Source organism: Harpia harpyja, chromosome 5 (assembly GCF_026419915.1).
Source record: "Harpia harpyja isolate bHarHar1 chromosome 5, bHarHar1 primary haplotype, whole genome shotgun sequence".
Lineage (NCBI taxonomy): Eukaryota > Metazoa > Chordata > Aves > Accipitriformes > Accipitridae > Harpia > Harpia harpyja.
This window is the reverse complement of record NC_068944.1, coordinates 44,583,819-44,606,095: the sequence shown is the minus strand read 5'-3', so window position 1 is coordinate 44,606,095 and position 22,277 is coordinate 44,583,819. Positions and strand designations below refer to the sequence as shown.

General features: G+C 41.7%; 1 protein-coding gene across 2 annotated transcripts; it reads right to left on the bottom strand.

Annotated features, from left to right (window-relative positions):
• Positions 1-755: 755 nt before the first annotated feature.
• On the bottom strand, positions 756-12,988 carry GDAP1 (ganglioside induced differentiation associated protein 1). Of its 2 annotated transcripts, XR_008235368.1 has the most exons (7): positions 12,725-12,988; positions 12,268-12,460; positions 10,840-11,013; positions 7,125-7,219; positions 6,546-6,660; positions 3,318-4,219; positions 756-3,284 (listed from the first exon to the last, which is right to left on the bottom strand). XR_008235368.1 is itself a non-coding variant. In XM_052788400.1 (6 exons), exons 1-6 carry the CDS (start codon positions 12,773-12,775, stop codon positions 3,837-3,839), a joined length of 1,011 nt encoding a protein of 336 aa, XP_052644360.1. In that variant the 5' UTR covers positions 12,776-12,988; the 3' UTR covers positions 756-3,836. The 2 variants fall into 2 exon arrangements, 1 of the variants encoding a protein (XP_052644360.1); XM_052788400.1 differs by having other exon boundaries at positions 756-4,219.
• Between the last annotated feature and the right edge of the window lie 9,289 nt (positions 12,989-22,277).

Below are 22,277 nucleotides of genomic sequence, written 5' to 3'. Positions count from 1 at the left end.
CTTCCCATTCACTCTTGTTCCTCTTGTCTGTTTAGACATAAGCGCTTCACAGCGAGGGTTCTGTATACTTCTGATTAATGTTAAGATCAAGGCCACCTCAAAGTTGGACCACAGGCCATAGGTGTCATAATCTCCTGAAACTCAAGCGCTATCAGCTGTCTACCTGATCCTAGCAGCTCTGCTGACTTTCAAAATATCAAGAGGAAATGCATGCAAGCCTCAAGTATTATTGTCTATTCCTGCGCTTAACAAGAAAGAAGACCCAATGCAGACTGCTACAGTGCAAGACAAAAAAAAAAGCTTATGGCCAGACTAACACTGGTTGGGGCCCACTGTTTGGTCTCATTAAGGACAATGTCAGTGTGGACACAGCTTATGTGCTTGTCATGCACCTTACAGAAAGGAGCCCCAGCTTCTGCAGCTCAACAATGTAAGCCAAGAATCAGGGTCACACTGAGAAGGGAAGTGGGGGGTTTTATGGTATGGTTTAATTGAAAACACAAAACCTGCTTGTCCTCCTTTAAATGGGTTTTTTACATTATCAAATTACTTCTGTCGAGTCTCATGCATATACAGCTCAGGCAACCAAAGAAAACTATCATTGTAACTGTTGTTTCCAGACACATGCAAGACAATCTGCTGAAGTATCAGAGGCTTCTCTCCTTGAACCGCATCAGACTCCTTACAGCAATACTGTGTGATCTTCAAATGTGCTTTGTTTTACTGACACAGAAGACATAAACCAGTCTAAAAAGTGGTCTTAGAATCGATGTTTATTGTGCAGGTCCCACATAGAAAGATATGACATATATCTGATGCATGATATGAGAGCAAATTGTAAATGAAAACCAGAAGATTGCTTGTGTATCCAATTGAAATAGTATACAGAGCTACCAGGGCAAAGAAAATAAGCCAGGCTGAAAAGAAACTTTACAAGCACCACGCAAAAGCTATCCTGCACAAAGAGCCAAATACAACATATGTGCTTCTAAATCTTATCCTATTTTGAGGAATTTAATCATGGATAAGCCTTTTGCTGCCACCTGTACAGAAATCAATGTTGCACAGAGTACTTCAGGGCAGTGAAAATAAGTAGGCTATTGAAGTTGAACTAAGACGCAAATTAAACCAGGGATCCAAACTTTTCCACAATAAAAGTTTCATCCACGTTCATTCCTGCAGATGACAAGTTTAACTGCTGTTCAGTAACATTCATTTTAATGTCAAATAGTATTTCAACTTTGCCCTCTTATTTATCCAGTGTAGAAACTACACACAAGCACATGATAGGTATCAGAGAACCAACCTGTAATAGACCAAAGCAGTCGTTTCAAGAGCTCTTGAGAGACTGCTAGTCTGATGAGGATGGTCGCATCCATCTTATGCTGAGATCACAAACATTTTGTTTGTGAACACTACTGTTTTCCTGCACGTCTCAGAGGCATGCCCAAGTGTAGCCCTGGAGGACCACTGACATCTGGTGGTCACTGCAGTCCTTCCCAACAGTACCTGCAGCTCCAGGCAGGCAAGGAGCGCTAGCTGAAGCGCAGAGATCACTGAGGTTTGGGGGGAAGGAAAACTGCTTCGTCAGTTATTAACCTGTACACTGTTGCCGGTGTGAACTAAACTGGCACACCTCTGGAAATGCAAGTGTTCTTCTCCAGGACTAACACATTAAAAAAAAAAAAAGAGGAAGGAAAAAGTAAAATGTAAATTAATTCTACAGAAAGCTAAGTCATATCTACTGAATTTTACCCTGACTTGATCAGATTATATTTTACAGATGGCCTGACAGAAATACATGCCAGGGAAGCATTAAGTTACAGGCCTTACTCTGTGTTTGTTAACTTAGTGGAATTTGTTGGTTACAAGTAAATCCAGATCAACTGCAATATACAAACAACAAACTCAGTTAAAGCTGCCAGCACATTAATAGTATTGTTGGCTTAAACGTACTCTAGAGATAATAAAGCTTTTCTAAATAGAGCACATTTAAATCAACAAGTTCTTGAGAACAACTGGATCATAAAATAGAATTATATAAAACTGTCTTTTTGACAAATGTAAAAAAAAAAGCAGTTTCCTAGGTAAGATGTTTCTTATTACTGAAAAGGAGCACTGAGATTTCGGTCTTCTTTTGCTAGACAACTAGCACAATATTAAATTATAAGCAGGAGTATTCAACAATTTTATCCATTTTGGTATCTGCTAGATGGTGAGACTGCCCAGACAGAAACTGCCTTAGTTCTCTCCAGCAAACTTGAGAGAGGATCTTCTTGATGCTCAAAAGCAATTGTGCAGAGAGACCACAGCCACCAGCACTGAATCTAAAATGTACTTCGGCTTGTTAGCACTGGTTGTTGATAGACAAACATTTAAAGCTATGTTTTGCTTGTTGCGGTTATCTACAACTTATAAACAAAACTCTGAGGCTTTCAGACATTCATCAAGAATACAAAAATCTTACTGAACTGTCATGAGAATTTTCAGCCCTTCCCAATTGCTTTCTTGCTGCAAAATGATTCAAAGTCTACTTTCAGGTAAGTGTGCATTTCTCATTGAAACAGAAGCTCAGTTCAAACCTAACAAAACTCTCAGCATCTGCTGAGTAGTGGAAAGTAATCAAAGTGTTTTTCTACACCTTTCCTACATGCTACAAGAGTGCAGCTTTGCAAAAAATCTGCAGTACAAATCATCTGTCTCCAAACTGACCTACATTTTTCACTTACCACCAATATGACACCTCTCCATAAGTAAACAGATTGCTAAATTACAGTTTCACTTTCAATCTAGGCTACCTGACCAGACTGAGAGTGAACTATTTTAAATTATTTTTACAAAATGCATTATTGTGCATACTTTTTCTAGTGGCTATGGCACGTTGTGGGCAAACATAGAGGCACATGCAATTGCTAACATAGCCAAGTAGTGCGCAAAAAATAGCCAGTGCTCAGAGTGGAAACAAGAAAGGGTACATGGGACACTAATATGGAGACAACTGTATCAAGCCACCCCAATGAAAGCAGGAAATTTGCACTGAGATAGTTCGGTTTGACTCAGCCAGGGCTTGCGGCTGAGCTGGGTACCTGGCTGGGCCAAAGGCTACCCAAAAGGCTTTCATAACAAAAATGTCAGGTTTTTCACTCCCATTTGTATTTCAGCAGAAGTCTAGCATCTGTTGACCGCTGATGCCTATGGAGAATTTCACTCATGGGGCCCACAAGCCATTGATGTTCATATGTGCTTCAGGTCCCTTCCTGTACTGCTGCATGAACATACAGTGACTAAAGTGGCTCCACAAGACTACTTTTTAACACGTTCCTGTAGGTCCAACTGCAAATCGATAGACATTAATCAGTAGAGACACTCACTCCCATACACAACAGGCGCAGAGCCTATGTTCCACTTAAATCCTACTCCGAGCACTTAAAGTAAGTGCTATTTTCAGTATTTCAACAATGCTGGTTTCTGCACAGTAATGTATTTCACCCACAGTGAAAAGCTGTCACATTGCTGCATATCTATTAAATAAAAGCATTATAATTAGGTCAGCTACTGGGTAAAGGAGACAATAACCACTTTAACAAAGCACTGTCACAGCCCTTACAGGTCCTTGTCTGAAAAGCAAGTCTCTTCTTTCCTTTGCTGTCCCCCCAACATATACTTTCCACAAATATCTCGGCATTGCCAATCCAATTATACAACAGCAGGAGACGATTACTGTGTGACAATGTTCTAATTCACAGACATAACCTTTATTTTACGTTTATATTTTATTGGGGATATTTTCCTGGAGGGTAGAGATGCCCTCCACTCACCACCAGGGACAGACAGGTCTAAAAATAATTTTGCCTGGTTCTAATCGACAACATCATGTTGGCAAACCTCTTCCGAAGACACATGAAAGCAAGATAACCCATTCCTGCCAGCATGCTGACCAGCAGGGTGGTGCCAAGAACCCTGGGAGCCCTTTTCTTGGCAACACGGAACGCTGTTGGCAGAACAGCCGAGATTAATATATTGTTGACGTGTCCTAAAACTTTGTAAAATGCTTTTCTCTTCAGGACACGCTCATAATAGGCCTCCAAGTTGGGCCGCTTTCCGTTTCCCCAGTTTCTTCTTGCTAATCCCAGAAACTTCAGACGATGTAATGTGACAGCAAGTGATACATCTGCCAGACTGAAGAAATCACCACAGAGCCAAGGCGGATTTTCATCTTCTAAGCAGAGATAAAACATAAACAATTAGGAGCTAATGGAATACAAGCACACGTAGAAGCCTCCATGGGCTAACATTTGGTTTACTGCTATTTCAAAATGCTGTCTAATAAACACCACCAACACTTCAGCTAAGATATGGCTTTAATCAATGAACATTTTACTAATCTCTGTCCATTCTTCACACAATATTGTAAAGTCTTAGGCTCAGCAGCCTGGCCTACATTTGTTAAGGAAAAAAGAGCCACATTTCAGGTTCATAAATTAAAACCCACAGTAGACACCTTCCTCAACTACATTTCTCAAATCTAGATTAAATTAACCAGGAATGGAAAGGAGGAAGGCAGTTTAGCTTTTACTGAAAAGCTACCACTTGCCTGAAGAATTTATCGTCTTGCCTGTGTCACTCAGGTCTACGGCATTCACTCAAGAACTGCTTATTTGCTGGAGACTTTCAAGCCAAAAAGAAACTGATCACATGACTGACCTGCACCAAACACACCAGCTCAGTGTAAATACTGTTTGTCTACCCATCCTTCCTCTGTGCCTCCTAAGCCCCAAACCATGGGTTTTTTACACTGAGAAGTTTGAGAAGCGATGGATATTCACACTGCCCACCATTAGTCAGGAGCACAGACGGAGACCTGAGGCTCCCTCTCCAGTCAAAGGAAAGAGGTGAATCTTCCTGGGATGGCTCAAAGCAGGCACTGCCAGGCAGAATCACACCTCTAACTTCAGTGATCTGAACCACCACCTGAAAGGGCTGACCTGTATTGACTACACCCAGAGCTTCTGACACCCAGGATATGAAATTTGGTAGTTAGCACAGCTGCCAGCATGAGTACTCTGCTCTAGCCTAGATCTCAAACAGGACTGTGCCATTCCTTCCTTATTTGCAACCTTTTGCAGTTCTTCCCACACAACAGGCATGCAAAAAGGCTGGCATGAACATTCAGCAGCACCTCTGTGGAAACAGAGAAATTTTGCAATGTCCCTTTCAACTCATTTGCCACCAGAGGAAAGCAACAGTTTGGCACACCGCTGGTACCAGTCCATTTCAACTGGTTATGCAGGTCTGGACGAAAGGCCTCTGCAGAGAATGAGTGTATCCTATGTTGCTGAAAGGATACCTGGGGATTCATCCAGTGCATTAAGTAAGAAAGATGATGGAAAGGAAGACCGAAGAAGCTAACGTGTGTGAAGAAAGATGCATGCAGTGGCAGCAACAGTAACTGAATGAGGGATTTGAGCAGTAGCAAGAGAAGCAGAAGCTGAGAGGTCTACCAGGACCTAGAGAAGCACTGTTCACAAACCTCAAAAATATGAATACCTCAGACAAAATTCCAACAGCTAGGTAATAGCCATATGTTTTACTAAATCCTGTGATCCCGGCAGTTTTCATAAGCTCATCAATATCGTATCGGTTGACTCCTTGGAAAGGCTATTTAGCAGAAAAAGCAAAGGGGCTGCTGGAAATGGTGACAGACTTAGTTTGCTGAACAAAATCCTACCATCCTTTGTAAGTTACAACATTTTCTGTGACTTTCGCTGTTGAGTCAGTAGAAAATTTAACCTAGATTTTCAACTGCGGGTTCAAATCTACTGTTTTGGTAGTAACTGATAATTATTACAACAGCTATTTATAGAGCCAAATGCAAAGAGTTATTGATTTGAGCAGATGCAGTTGATATTCACTGATGCTTCATGTAGCTCCCAGTGAAGTCAGAGGAAGGATACCTATTAGCACCATTGGGAGTGGGACCAGACTCTGAATAAGCAGAAGACTAATCCCATTTAAACAAAATTTGACTTTCATTTGGGTGGATCACAGATAAACACCACTGCTTTCCAAGAGGGTGGGGGGCGGGGTTGCTTAATGATTAGAACACTTACCCAGATTGCTAATTCTGCATATATCACAATATCAGCACAGTACTTATATAAGATTGTAATAAACCTGTATTAAACATTAAGGTTGTGATCATTATAGTGAACTGAGGCCTACAACTACATCAAGAATAACATTCTGTAGTTAAGGTTTTTCTTATTTTGTTGATAAAATACTACAAAACTGTGCAGCTAATTATACTCACTATCCTGGAAATGTGATCAAGCACTCTCATAAGACAGTGAGAACTCACTGACAGCAGCAGTAAACTAAACTAGTATTTAAAACAGTATTGATCCCTTCTGTGATGTTAGATCAGTATATACTAAAAATACCAAATCAGATACATTAAAACCAGTTCTATAATGGTGCTGTCAACAAGTTTACTCAGTCTCCCCAAACATAAGCATCAACAGGATTTAGCAAGAATAATTCCTTACCTGGTGTTTCCTCATTTCGCCGCTGCAATTCAGTCTCGACCTGATCCAAAACTTTTTCCAGTTCATCCAGTATTTTCTTTAGGTATTTTATATTATCATGATCCAGCAGTTTAGACTAAATATATATACAGGTTAGTGTTTTAATCATTGTAGAGAGTTTATACTTTTATCAGAGAAACCTTTACTTAGATACTACAGTGCTTATTCATATAATGTGATTATTTTCTCCACATAGTCAGCTGGATACCATTTAGATACTGGTAACAATTCAGGTAACAGAAGAAAAACATCAGAGATTCTAGATACTGAGGTTTGCCTCACCCTGCAGGGTGCTCAACTGCCCAACACCAGCACTGATGTGTACTTACCTTTGAAGTCAGTGGGACCAATTGGATACTTCAGCACACACTAGAAGTGTGTAGCTGATCTGGGGGACAGACTGCTTCATGCCTTGTAGGGTTAAACCACTGCATAACATTACTGGTAATGACAGGTGAAACAAATGTTTATACCGTGACAGAAAAAATCTCGCACTAACAAGCTCATAATAAAGGGGGGGAATACAAAGAGTTTTCTTACTTTAAGGCGCTTCTGTTTTGCTATATAGGCATCTTGAAGGTCTGGATTTTCTTCTGCAAGTTTCTTCAACTCTGATTCTGTGTTACTTATTTGGCCTGATGCAAAAAACCAAAGGAATGACATCAGATATCCAAACATACCCATAATGCAATCCACAGGAACTGATCAACAGCTTGTGTACAAATATCACACCGAAGAAATGGGAAGTGGTACTTCAATAAAGCATCACTGCCAAGTTGGGATTCAAAACCATCACATTTTGGAAAACTTAACTGCTGCATAAATTGACCTCACCACACCTGCCTATCAGTTTGCAATGAACTAAGTGGTGATCTGCCAGGCAAGAATGAGGAATTCTTGTTAATATTTTTCTTTTATTCAGATAAAACCATTTTGCTGCCAAAACCGGTGCTAAATCCATGAAATGCTACTACAAATACCTTAGGTCTCTGATGTTTTTGTACCTCAGTTCCTGGGTTCCTAACACACTTTTCATGCTGTTAAAGCGCAGATAGGCCCAATACTGAGATTTTCTGTAGGTGACTGTGGGTCACGTGCGTAATTCCAAAGCAAAAGCCTATATACCACTGAATATGGAACCAACGTGTTTTCAGTTAGCTAAAATGTGACACCAAAATCTGTCACGTCTTTTGGAAATGTTCACTACGTAGTATATGGATGTTCTAGAAAAACATTCATTACATGACTTAAAGAAGGAATGATGTGAAAAATTTAAGATAATTTTACTGATTTCTACGATATGTGTAAAGCCTTTTCTCTCCTTAAAATGGGGCTTTGCTTTAAAATGCCATACTTACAGACCTAGAATACCGAAAGATAGTGAATAATAAGTTATTTTCTAAAAATAAATTTTCTAGTAATAAACTAAGAACAAAAGAATAATTACAGGGCATGAATCACCTCTCACTTGTACTTGATAATTAAGATTAGTTCCAATTAAGTCTTATAAATTAAACTGATAAAAAATTCTTGCTAGAGAACAATGAGCTCATTGTTTTATATATTCTTTGTTTCAACCTGACATGACTGTGAAAGCCATCTTTCAACATAGTATATGAAGAACTTGAAGGATGTAATCACACAACTAAAATCTTATATATGCAATTAATTACTTAATTGGATTTGGTACGCATAAACATAATACATGACTGGCTGGTGGCTTATTATATCTAGCACTTTGAAAAAGATCAGCTTTTCAAAGCTGAAAACTAAACCATCTGGGAGAAGTTTGAACAAGCAAAGGAATTGTTTAGGAACATCCACGAGCTATTAAAAAAAATGCCTCAAATCAAGAAAGCAGGCTATGCTTTAAGTATAAAAAGGTAAGAAAACTTCCCAGTTTAGACAAGTAGTAATTTTAGCTCTACCAATATGAATATGTGTGTGTAAACTGACAATTAATACCAACTAGAAGCTAGAGGGGAAAAATACATGCAGCCAGCAGAACACAAGACAATGTTGTAAAGTGAACCATAATAAAAGCACTGACTATTACCATGTGAAAACAGAAAAACTATAAATAATGCCTATGAGTAAAGTACAATTGTTCAATAAAGTTATCATGATCCAAATTTGGGGAAAAAAAACCAAACACAGACGGTACACTGATATAAGAGAATAATTCATGTTACTTCAGTAAAAAAAAAGAATGCTAATTCCTCTTACTGAAATTACCCACTGTAAATCTCTCCAGATACTTTTCATAAAGAATTTATTTTTAAATAACCACTGATCATTGGAGCAGCAACACTGACTTCTAAATACTTTGCAATGCTCAAGAAGTTTCCAGCAAACAGAAAGAAAACCAATTCTGTGCTGATGTTTTATAAAGGATAATTCATGCAACTACAAGGAAAACTAACTGCCTGACTTCACTTCTGACAATGTAATGTCGTGGCTAACAAGAGAACTGACTTGCCAAAAATTTTAAGGAGGAGGATAACACAGTTTGTTGAAAATAGAACTTCTCAAACTAACACAGTATCATCTTTTATGATATTATAAATTTGGTAATAGTATAGTTGTATTACATTTCAAAGTCTCTACAGCATTTAACTTTGCTCTATGGAGCATTTTAAAATAAACAAAAAACATTGCCACGATATAAACCACTGACATCATTGACAAAAAAAATCAAGAGATCTCAGAACATAACTGTAAACAGGGAATCATCATTCAGCTGTGTTCTTGGGATTTGATCCTTGTTCTAGAACTATTTTGTTCTTTTGTAATACTTAGAAGGAAATATAAAAGCATTAATTAAAGTTTGCCATGGTACAAAGACTAGAAGGGGCATAAATAAAAAAAAAAAAAACATGGCACTGATACCCAGTGGTCTGGACTGGTTGATAAATTGGGCCTAAGCAACCAATTGATGTTTCAACACAGTCCAATGTAAAACATTAATCGAAGCAAAAGATATAGTCCAGAAAAGATACAGGCCACTTTTCTTGGCAAGAGGGCTGTAAGGTTGCAAGCAGTTCTGAAAAGCTAGACTGAGGTCATGATCCATAACCAGCTGAACAAGGATGCCCAGTGCAGTTCTGTGGCTGAAAGTAACGCTGGAGTCCTTGAACATACATACAGTAAAAAAACCCCAAGAATAAAGAATTAAATATTTATCTCCCTATCTGATACCAAAGTGAACAGAATCTGCTGTCCAGTTCCAGCATCCAAACCCGGGGGCGGGGGGGGGGGGGGGGGGGGGGAGCTCTAAGAACTGAAAGATTATTTGCCAAGGATTTGTCTTAATATCACTGAATGTTGTTTAAACCAAGTATTTCTGCAAACTACTGGATTTGAAACAGGAGTTCATTTCAGGAGGTTCTCTGTTATAAAGAGGACTGGGCAACATAATCTAGTTATTTCCTCTGCCCTTAAAATGTTTTTTCATGGGAAAATGGTATGTTATAAAAGTCCATCAGGTAAAATACCAATCCCAAGAAAGTCAAAAGACATTTTACCATTGATTCTACAAGACCACCAGTTCATCCTTTATCCTGATTCTATATTGTTGTGTTATTTGAACCCAGGATTTTGGTTTACATTGTACTTTAACAATTTCCCTTGGTCAGATGAACTCAAGCTATTTACTTCACACCTTTTTTTTTTTCCTCCCTACCCCCAGCACCAAGTTGACACTACCACATTCCTCAGACAAAAAGGGCCTGATGATTCTTTTATAATATATTCAATAAAAGGACTCTGTTTCATTGAGGCTAATCTGCATTTGCACCACCTTGAGAGGAAAGCAATTGCTTTAATTTAATAGGTCAACTTATTACAAATTTACAGTCCCAAAAAAATGGGTTTCCTTCAGTGTAGTGGTTTGATGTGAGCAGTAATAGAGCTGTTCTCTAGAAATTGCTTTACAGGCATAAAGAGCAAGATCGGAAAATAAAATACTCAGAGCTGTCACAGCTGCCATTTTCTGTTATGCACAAGAAGCACATTTTCAATCATTAGGAAAATTAATTCCACAGACACCTCAAAAATGCCACTTCTGCTTTCCCATTTTCAAATCATAACAGACTACAAAATCAATAAAAAGTATATGCACAAATTTTCAAGGACTGCAACTAAAATTGAAAATCTGCACTCAATATATTCTGCTTAAGGTGCACTGAAGACACAAGATGAATGTAATGCAACATCCTATTAACTGATAGGCATTCAGAGCTATAACAGTACATACTACGAATTCTGCTGGTAGCATAGGCTGGAATCATGGAGTCCACTGTTAACTCGGGATGCAGGATGCAGCCATGTGTGTAAGCATCCATAGGCAAGGAGTCTAAAAGCTCTCTATAGTGTTGCACCCTTGGATAATACATGCTCCCTTCTTCCGGCATTAATCTTGGTACTTCCTCTGCAATACAAAAGTTAAAAATAAAGTTAAGAAAAGAAGAACCATGGACTTGACCAAAAGTAGTATTTCCAAAGTAACTTCAGTTATGTCCAATCGGCACAGACGACACAGCCAGTTAAGAAAGCTTCACTTGCTCCCCACCCTCACTCAACAGTGTTATCACAGCTCAGAGAAACATATATACACGTACTTAATTTTAAAATGTTTGAATAATTCCAATTCCTATGCAGCAACCCACATAAACATGTATTTAAGAGGCCTTCAAATCAGAAAAACAGATTCAACATCTATTTTGTAGTTCTAGGAATGGACGACCATGGCACACAACGCTTTAGCCCTCTCACAGCAGGGCACAACTGAGGTTCTAGTAAGTTGTTACGGCTGAAACATTACTACAGCTGCAATGCTGTAAAAATTACAGTACAGGAATCCTACTCAAAGCATGATTAGAAGTATTCCTGCACACCACGAAGTTTTACCCTGCCCTTGATCTACCTGGGCCCCGCCTTCTCATTTGATGAAAACACTAGCATTAAATATGTATTATGTTCACCCAATGATGAAGTTTTCTTCGTGCCTTAGAAATCGCAGCGCTAAACCCCTGAAACACAAAATGCTGCCTCTTCACACCTAAAAACACACAGCTCTGCACTTCCTTCAAAAATTGAGGCAGTCTGTTTTCTGGCACTAGAGACATGAAGAATTTCAAAAGCCTGCATGTGATAATTTCCGGGTTCTTTCTTCCTACTTTTTTACCTCTTCACTCCATTTTGGCTGCAAAAATAATTTACTCATTCTACTTCCCTTTTCTGCCCAAGATTATTCTGGAATTAGGCATCTTTTGGTTGTTTTTTTGGGGTGTTGGGTTTTTTTTGCAGAGAAGCAGGACCTGCCCAACAACCGCAGTTCTGCAGCTCCCTGTTGAACGCACTGTTTTTCGTGGCAGTCTCACCGCAGGGTTAGCACAGCACAGTGCTGCCATTACTGACTTCTCCATCCTTCCCGAAGGGGTAAGGAGGGCAGCGGGGCACGTTTTTACTTGCAGCTACTTGTAAAGTGCTGGAAGACCTTTGGTTCATTTTAAAGGAACGTGTTTTTACCCCATACCACCAACTATTAGGAGAGCCCATTTACTTGTGAGACTATAAACGTTTTCTGGTCCTCAGCAAACCACCACGTAGCCACGCAGAGCTGACCCCAACACTGCTGCAGGCTGCGGGGAAGGATTTCACACCGAAACGCCTGTGGGATTACCATCTACAAACGTTGCTTCGAGGTAATCGATAATCTGCGTTGCCTCGCAGATGATGTTTTCCCCATGGATCAGGACGGGTACTTCTCCTGAGGAATTTAAGCGCATGAACCAGGGTTCGTTGTGCTCGCTCAGCGGCAGGTTTACATCGTGCTCTTCGCACTTCAGGGCTTTTTCGGCTATTGCCAAGCGCACCTGCAGGGGCATCACCGCGGTTACCTCAGGAGAAGCACTCCCCGCACAGCCCTCCCCGCTCTGCGGAGCCGGCCCCCGGCCCCCGGCCCCCGGCCCCCGGCCCTGCCGCGGCTCCAGGCCCCCCCTCGCGCCGCCCTCCCCCGGGCCCAGCCCCCGCCGCGGGCAGGCAGGGGCGGCCGGCACCGGACCGCCCCGCCCCGCCCCGGACCCGCCGGCACCCCGGGCGGGGGCAATCCGCGGCCCGCAGGCCGCCGCCCCCCTCACCTTCTGCGAGGAGAAGGACTGCGTCCAGTGGTACAGCACCAGCGGCGCCATGCCCGGCGGCTGCTGCGCTGCGCCGCGCCGGGCGGGGCAGGAGGCCTGCGCGGGCGCGCAGCGGCGGCCGTGCCCGCCCCGCGGCGGCCTGCGCTTGGAAACTGAAAGAAGGGGATGGCCGGGGGGTGCGGGGGACACCCCCTTCTTCCCCCCGCACTGCTCGGAGGACGGCCCTTCCTAAGGGGAAACCGCCTGCAAAACCCTCTGCAGCGTCCCCCAGGGAAGCGCAGGAAGATGGATGCGCAGGTAAAAAGGTCACATGGCAGCATTTACCCTATTATTATTTTAAGCTTTTTTTTTTTTTTTTCCTTCTTGAACAAGTACTTCCACTGTGAATTTCAGGGACGTTGGCATCACGCTCTTGGGGAAAAAAACCAATACATATTGCCAGAAGACATCTTGAATTGGACCTTATGGCTTTAAATACTCTATTGCAAAATGCACTCAAGTTAGAGCAAGAAGGAATAAAGCTCTAGAATAATATACACTTCTTTTGCCTCCAGATGTGTTCTTTCAATCTCAAGGCTTCTCAATTGTTATTTTTTTTCCTAGACAGAATTAGAAAATTGAACAGTTTTGCAGGGGTTTTTTTCCTCGGTGAAGTAGGGTCCTGGAAAGCATTTGACAACAAACACTAGCTTCCGTCGTCAGAAAATGCTTCCTCTGTATCTCACACTGCAGACAGTTTGATTGCTGACAGTCCATCCATTGGACACTATCTGCTGCATCAGGGAGACGAGCAAACCAAAAACCATGGTGAGATTACAGAGTCCAGAATATTGTTCTTTTCGTCCTGACTGCTCGATCTGCAATGAAGGCGACTACTTCATGGGAACCTGATAACCCACTCCCACGTGCAATTTCTGTATGCCAGATGAATCCTACCATTAGTATCCTGAAGACCTGAATCTAGTATGTCAAGACCTACAGCCCAATAACACGTACATTTGATTTTAAGGGAAATTTTGACAAATGTTAAGAAAGGGAACGGATTTAAGTCACTGAAAGAGACAAGGTAATGGGCAAATCTTATAAATCAAAAGGGAAGAAACAAAGAGCCAGCTTCTGGCCCCCCACTGTTCACGTGAGTGGGCACAAGGGCAGCCCCGTGCCTCCCCCAGAGACTACTCCCAGCTAGAGTCACAAACGAAAATAGTCTTTTCAGAGGGTCAGGCATGATGAGAGGCTTCTCACAAATCCCGACTGACAGCAGTCAGTGTGTTACTGATGGTAAATCCTACATTTTGGGGAAATTTAGTTGTAATTCTTCAAAAACTTGGAGAATGTGCTTAGAATTGATAATAAGAATGCAGTCAATGGACTGAGATAAATACATTATGACTGGACTTATTTGTCTCCAAGATATATGTCTAAGGTAAGAGTGCTGGAATACCCTGTTGTGCACTAGGGCTGTAACCTATGACTCGCTGATAATTCTCACAAGGTCTCTGCCTAGGCTGCTGTACAGTTCATCACAGCTAGATCTTACAATATCTCAAGGCAAAGAACTGAGCATTGGAAACCTCAGACATTATTTTTAAATTTACAGGCACTAGACACTCATTCAGTTTTTTGTGGTTTTTTCTTAATTTTGCCTTTGAATCAAAATGTTGGCATTTTGTCAGTTACCAGACAGACCACTGCTCCATTTCAATTCTCTTGTTCAACTAATTAATTTAATATCAAACATGGACTTCTGAGTTTTTGTTACCTGTTTTAGATGACTGGGAAGGCAATGAAAGGTATCTTACCTTCTAACACAATAAGGGAAAAAGGACCCATGAGAACAGTATTTCCTACCTCAGACCTGTTCAATAACAGAGCAGCTGCAATCATATTCGGGTGTTTCTTCTTCCTTTAATCTAGTCATCAGTATTGCTATGAAATACCACCAGTATGTCCATGTTTATAGCCCTGGCTTGCCCGGCAACAGTTCAGCTGGAGGAGGGAGCGCTTGTGGCTGGGCTCCCCTCCCAGCCCGGCAGGCAGCTGTTCTGACGACTGACCACACGAGGCCTCCCTTTCCCAAAAATACGATGCAAAGTACCTTCTCGCTCCAGATGCTGAAGAAGAAAAGGGGCCGGCGCCTTTGTCCTCAGGACAAGCACCTATCCATCCACCTATGTTTGCTCCCAAGCCCCTCTACCTTCTCATACATGAAGAAAAGCAAGCGAAAGGGCCAGATGATTAAAAAGCTCAGAGCATCCTGGAAAACCTTGTTCCACATGCATTTACACAAAGCTTTACACAACTGAAATGAAAGTTAGTCTCTGTAAAGGTACTTTCTAATGTGTAAATGTCATGAATACAAAAGCAGCGCAAGGCACAAAGCCACACAACTGCAAATCTGACCGGCATCTTGCCACATTGCCATTGCAAGCAGACCGCTAGCACTGTGCGATAGATCACTTTTCTTACCATACTGATAGTCTTGCCCTGTTTCTCTACGTGGCCTCTCTTGGGCCTTTGTTAGCATCCTGTACATGTTTGCAAAAAAATATATATATGCCCCTCTAAAAGTTTTTTTAATGCACATATTTTTACATCATGGCAAGAAAATAACATTTACAGGTAATACTAATAGATAAGCAGTACCAAAATCAACTTAATAAGCACATGTATAAATCAGGTCAAAGATCTGGAAGTCAGTATTCTGGTAATCAGTTTTCTTCCTTACTTCACCACTCACTCCATGATATTGTCAGGAAATATCTAGGCCAGATGTGCCATTAAAGTGATTGATGCAAGTAAAAAACTACAATTTCTTTCCTAACAGATCAATTCTTTGCATATACTGAAAACCAAGTTTGATTAGATTACAGAGGAAAAAAAATCTTTTGCTTTTTTCTATGCAGCCAGAGCCATTATAGCTGAAAATTAGCTGGATTCTGTGTATGCATCATTAACAAATGCATTGGTTCAGTTCCAAGTGCAGAACTGGCCTCACTGACAGTGGTGCAGGAGTTAATACTGGTTGGGAAAGTAAGATGGGTTGTATTCCGGACCTTCTGTTATTGGCTAAATTTCAGATGCAGATGCTGCATTACTGGTGATGACATGAGTCAAAAGAACATAGCATTGAATTCAGATACACAGGTGAAGATTTAATATTGACACAAGAACTGTCTTTAATATGACTGATTAATTAGATATGCAACTCTTTAGAAACAGCGATAGAAAAGTTACATCTTGACAGTCACAGCTGAGACTATCTGTGCCCTAATTTAACTGTGTATAAAACCATGGAGGGATGCCAACCTAAGTAATTCTAGATAGCTGATGCATATTCTCAAGAAATATAATTACTGATTTACCATTTTACATCCAACGAAATCCACCTATTAATAGAACTTACTTATCATAGAATCATGGAATGGTTTGGGTTGGAAGGGACCTTAAAGATCACCTAGTTCCAAATTCCCTGCCATGGGCAGGGACACCTTCCACTAGGCCAGGTTGCTCAAAGCCCCATCCAACCTGGCCTTGAACACTTCCAGGGATGCAGCATCCACAACCTCTCTGGGCAACCTGTTCCAGTGCCTCACCACCCTCACAGTAAAGAATTTCTTCCTTACCTCTAATCTAAATCTGCCCTCTTTCAGTTTAAAACCATTACCCCTCATCCTATCACTACACTCCCCCATAGAGTCTCTCCCCATCTTTCCTGTAGGCCCCCTTTAAGTACTGGAAGGCTGCTATAAGGTCTCCCTGGAGCCTTCTCTTCTCCAGGCTGAGCAACCTCAACTCTCTCAGCCTATCCTCATAGGGGAGGTGCTCCAGCCCTCTGATCATCTTCGTGGCCCTCCTCTGGACCTGCTCCAACAGGTCCATGTCTTTCTTATGTTTGGGGCCTCAGAGCTGAACACAGTACTCCAGGTGAGATCTCACAAGAGTGGAGTAGAGGGGGAGAATCACCTCCCTCGACCTGCTGGTCATGTTTCTTTTGATGCAGCCCAGGATTCAGCTGGATTTCTGGGCTGCAAACGCACATTGCCAGGTCACGTTGAGCTTCTTGTCATCCAACACCCCCAAGTCCTTCTCCTCAGGGCTGCCCTTGATCCACTCATCGCCCAGCCTGTATTTGTGCTTGGGATTGCCCCGACCCATGTGCAGGACCTTGCACTTGGCCTTGTTGAACTTCATGAAGTTCACACAGGCCCACCTCTCAAGCCTGTCAAGGTCCCTCTGGATGGCATCCCTTACCTGCAGCTTGTCAACTACGCCACACAGCTTGGTGTTGTCGGCGAACTTGCTGAGCGTGCACCCAATCTCACTGTCCATGTCGCCAACAAAGATGTTAAACAGCACTGGTCCCAACACTGACCCCTGAGGAACACCACTTGTCACTGCTCTCCATTTGGACATCAAGCCATTGACCCCAACTCTTTTAGTGCGACCATCCAGCCAATTCCTTATCCAGCGAGTGGTCCATCCGTCAAATCCAAGTCTCTCCAATTTAGAGACAAGGATGTCGTGCAGGACAGTGTCAAATGCTTTGCACAAGTCCAGGTAGATGACGTCTGTTCCTCTTCCCTTATCCACCAACACTGTAACCCCATCGTAGAAGGCCACCAAATTTGTCAGGCACTATTTGCCCTTAGTGAAGCCATGTTGGCTGTCACCAATCACCTCCTTATTTTCCATGTACCCTAGCGTAGTTTCCAGGAGGATCCGCTCCATGATCTTGCCAGGCACAGAGGTGACACTGGCCTGTAGTTCCCCAGGTCTTTCTTCTTTCCCTTTTTAAAAATGGGGGTTATGTTTCCCCTTTTCCTGTCAGTGGGAACTTCCCTGGACTGCCACGACTTCTCAAATATGATGGTTAGGGGCTTAGCCATTTCATCTGCCAGTTCCTTCAGGACCCACATGGAGGCATCTCATCAGGTCCCATGGACTTGTGCACCTTCAGGTTCCTCAGATGGTCTCGAACCTGGTCGTCTCCCACAGTGGGCAGTTCTTCATTCTGCCAGTCCCTACCTTTGCCTTCTGCAACTTGGGTGGTATGACTGGAGCACTTGCCAGTGAAGACTGAGGCAAAAAGGTCATTAAGTACCTCAGCCTTCTCCATGTCCTGGGTAACCAGGTCTCCCATTTCCTTCTAGAGAGAGCCCACATTTTCCCTAGTCTTCCTTTTATCACCGATGTACCTACAGAAGCTTTTCTTGTTGCCCTTGATGTCCCTGGCCAGATTTAATTCTATCAGGGCTTTGGCTTTCCTAACCTGATCCCTGGCTGCTCAGACAATTTCTCTGTATTCCTCCCAGGCTACCTGTCCTTGCTTCCACCCTCTGTAGGCATCCTTTTTGTGTTTGAGTTTGTCCAGGACCTCCTTGTTCATCTGTGCAGGCCTCCTGGTGTTCTTGCCTGACTTCGTCTTTGTTGGGATGCATTGCTCCTGAGCTCGGAGGATGTGTCCCTTGAATATTAACCAGCTTTCTTGGGCCCCTCATCCCTCCAGGGCTGTCTCCCATGGTACTCTACCAAGCAGATCCCTGAAGAGGCCAAAGTCTGCTCTCCTGAAGTCCAGGGTAGCGAGCTTGCTGTGCACCCTCCTCGCTGCCCTAAGGATCTTGAACTCCACCATTTTATGGTCACTGCAGCCAAGGCTGCCCTTGATCTACACATTTGCCACCAGCCCCTCCTTGTTGGTGAGAACAAGGTCCAGCATAGCACCTCTCTTCGTTGGCTCCTCTATCATTTGGAAAAGGAAGTTATCATCAACACATTCCAGGAACCTCCTGGATTGCTTACGCCCTGCCATGTTGTCCCTCCAACAGATATCGGGGTGGTTGAAGTCCCCCATGAGGACCAGGGCTTGTGAACATGAGGCTGGTCCTATCTGTCTATAGAAGGCCTCATCCGCTCGGTCTTCCTGGTCGGGTGGCCTGTAGCAGACCCCCAATATAATGTCACCTGTCCCTGCCCTCCCTTTAATCCTGACCTGTAAGCTCTCAGTCAGCTCCTCATCCATCCCCAGGCAGAGCTCCATGCACTCCAGCTGGTCATTGACATAGAGAGCAACACACCCTCCTCATCTCCCCTGCCTGTCCTTCCTAAAGAGCCTGTAGCCCTCCATTCCAACACTCCAGTCATAGGAGCCATGCCACCACGTCTCTGTGATGCCAGTAAGATCATAGCCCCGCAGGCATGTGCATGTCTCTAACTCCTCGTTTATTCCTCATGCTATGCGTGTTTGCGTAGAGGCATTAAGTTGGGCCTCTGATGAGGCTGACTTGCTGCCTGGAATTCCTTTGTGCTGCTCTCCAGGGGCTCTCCTGCTGACCTGTGATCCCTCTCCAGGCCCTGGGTATCTATTGCTGGCACTGGCATCAAACTGGTAGGAGTGGGATGGATTGAGGTTCCTCTCCCCCAGCAACTTCAGTTTAAAGCCCTCTTCACCAGCCTGGCAAGCCTATGACCAAAGATGCACTTCCCCTTCTCTGACAGATGGACCCCATCAGCCCCACCATTTAGTTACTTTCAAGGTTACTTAACATATCATGCTAGGTTTTCTTCAGAGAGTTCACCACAAAATTCTGCCAAAGTTTTCCCTAAATACCATAGTTCAACCTGTTCCATGCAGAAGGAGTTTCATAGGTCAATACCTCCGAAATACTGCTTAATAATTGATTTTTCTATATAAAATTATTCTTAGTAGGTTTACAGTAAGCCATTTTCAAAATAGTTAGTAGTGATTGCATACATTTCTACTTCTTGAGCTATAACAAAAATATTAATTGTTCTAATGCTATAAAAACTTCAACAGTTTTGATGATTGGAATAAATTTTCCTGAAATATCAGGCTTTTTAATCAAGCACAGAAATACATCTAATATAGTTACAGAAGGTGCAAAAGGGCAATTTCTTAGCTAAACCTTAAAATCTAGGTATTATCATTACAGCTTTATCCAGTCTATCACTCCTCAAGCTTTTATACAAACAGCATCTTCAAATTATGTAATCTAACATATCAGCCAAATTCAAAAGATCTAAAACATGTTTTTTATGTACTTGCCCATGTTTGTTGTCTCTGTGTATATGTGTAATATACAGGCTCAGAAACTTGATCATTACTGACCTTTTAGGAACAATTCTGTATCATCACTTCACATGCCCATCTCCCCTCACATTAACTTAGATGTATAACTCACCCGAGTAAAAATTCTATTAAAAAGTTCTCCTGTGCCCCGTACCTCTGTGCACAACATCCAAGTGTTGATGTTTATACTGCTTTTAATTTAACAGTGATGACATTCTGTTGAGCAAAGACTGCCATCATGTTACATGTTTGCACAGCACTGTCTAGCACATTGGCTTGTGGCTGCCCATTAAAATTCACATATTACTACAGCACAAACAATGAATGTAAAAAATAGTATCTTCCAGCTATTGCCTGTGGCCAAAATCAGAACGTACAACTTTGAACTAGTAAAACAGATTATTCAGATGCTGAAACAAAGTCCACCAAAGTTAGTGGGGTGATTTGTACTGACTTCAATGGGTCGTATATCAGGTCTTAGGCCTGTTCAAATTCTACTACAATGACACTGCAAAACATAAAGATCCAGTAACTGGGATGACAACCAAGCACAGAAAGCCTTAAGGAAATCCAAGGGGTTAAATACAAATACATTTTGTAAAATGTCTTTTGAAGTCTCATGCAGTATTTTATTTAACTGGAAAATAATTTTAAAAGATCTTTACTGAAAAATTATAGAGATCAGATTCTTTCCATTCCTGAAACAAGCCCAAAGTTTAACCATTTTCAAAAAATTCTAAAAATCTTAGTTACACCTTTTATTGAAAATGTTGGGAAAACTTTTGTAAGTTGATTTGTAAATGAGTTTAAACTATACATTTGATCTTCTTCAGCCAACTGCTCACAAAAATAGTTTTAAAATACTTTAAAGGGTTATCTTGTACTTCCAAACATCTTCATTGACAAGTAAAAAAATATCTGCTGCTGAGGAAGAGCCATTACTTTTAGCAACATTAAACATTAAGACAACACAAAAACATAGTTCTCATTTAAATAAGGAAATTCTTATTTCTTCAGCCTTAATTCTAGCTGTTTGCTCATTACCTTTGTGCAAGCCTGGACTAAAAACCAAACAGTAACAGGCAAAATACTTCGATTAGCCTCCTTGAAATCTCACTTAGTGAGATAGTCAGACATCCATGTTAGATGGAAGTACGAAAAAGTGCTTTCAAAAGCTTAGGTCCCCCTCTCTTCCAGAACAGCCTGTGCCAGCACAGCAACAGGGATGAAGGCTGTTCTGCCCTGTTCCATCCGTGGGCTCCACACCACCACAGGAGAATCATCAGGGCTGGCTGGGCAACCCGGCCCATGATTGCTTCTGGAGAGGTGAGGGCCATAAGCATGGGTAGAGTATTTTCTCTTACTGAGTAACATTTTATTTTCTGATCTAAATCATGTAAATTATGCACCAGTATTGCATGTCTTTTCAAATTACAGTATGGCAGAAACAAAAAGGAAACTGTAGTGGTCAATTATGATATACCAACTTCTTATATTTACTGAATTTTGAAAGCTGAAGAAATTTTTGTTAAGTTCCACTTCACATTACATCCGTATTAGCCAACTGGAATTTTTATTCCTGCTATTTCCCAGCGGGGGGCCCTCCGTGTGCATGACTTCCAATCCCAGCTCTCATTTCTGCGCTTGACGAAGGGCGTCTCAGAGTTCCCATTACACAACTTCCACTCTCCCCAGCCAGACATCAGGATACTATTTTGTTAGGCCTTCAGACAGATTTAAATTTCTTCTCCTGTTTTCTTTAATGAAACTGCTACTCCATACTTGATCAATAATTGCTCTTTGAGTTTTTCAGCCCCGTGGCCAGTGTTGATGAAAAAGAATTGGGTTGTTAGTTGATACCAATTAGTAAACCCCAAACTTGAGTCCTGATCCAAACTGATTCTACTTTAATTTATTCTTTTAGTTTGTAGATGAATCTTATTTCTTAAACATAGTTTAAGTGTTTAAGAGTTTAGTAACCTTAAACATAGTTTAAGTGTTTAAGAGTTTAGTAATCAATATCTGTGTTTTAGGTGTACTGGATACCAAGAAATGGTCAACTCTCTTGCTTTGTAGACAAGGGTATTTTGTGGTACCCAGGTATTTCCAGTGAAGTTAACTCCAATGTGAGTAATGATAATTTAAGAAGCTAGGATTCTTTTACTTGATAGTTACAAACTATCTGTGCCACTTAAAACCTTAAATTTTCAAAGCTTAAAAGAACAGCAGAATGTAAACCAGCTGGACAAATTAATTATGAAATAGCACATGAACACAATATTCACCTAACTCCTCTTGTAAGCAAGACCCTCGTTTGTGAAATTATAAATAGGACAAGATACAGTTTTGGGCAGCAATAGATCTGGGCACTGAATCGCTGTCTATGTTCTTTTGGCACTAACTGAAACATGCTGGCATGATTTTTCTCAACTGCATAACGTCACTCACGAATAGAGAACAAAT

What these genes read in the sequence shown, in the direction of transcription:
- GDAP1 (XM_052788400.1), bottom strand. Translation starts at nt 12,775, where the DNA reads ATGGCGCCGCTGGTGCTGTACCACTGGACGCAGTCCTTCTCCTCGCAG. An exon ending in AGTCCTTCTCCTCGCAGAAG is followed by an intron (nt 12,461 to 12,724) that starts GTGAGGGGGGCG and finishes ATGCCCCTGCAG; the next exon opens with GTGCGCTTGGCAATAGCCGA. An exon ending in GCGAAATGAGGAAACACCAG is followed by an intron (nt 4,220 to 6,545) that starts GTAAGGAATTAT and finishes ATCTCTGCTTAG; the next exon opens with AAGATGAAAATCCGCCTTGG.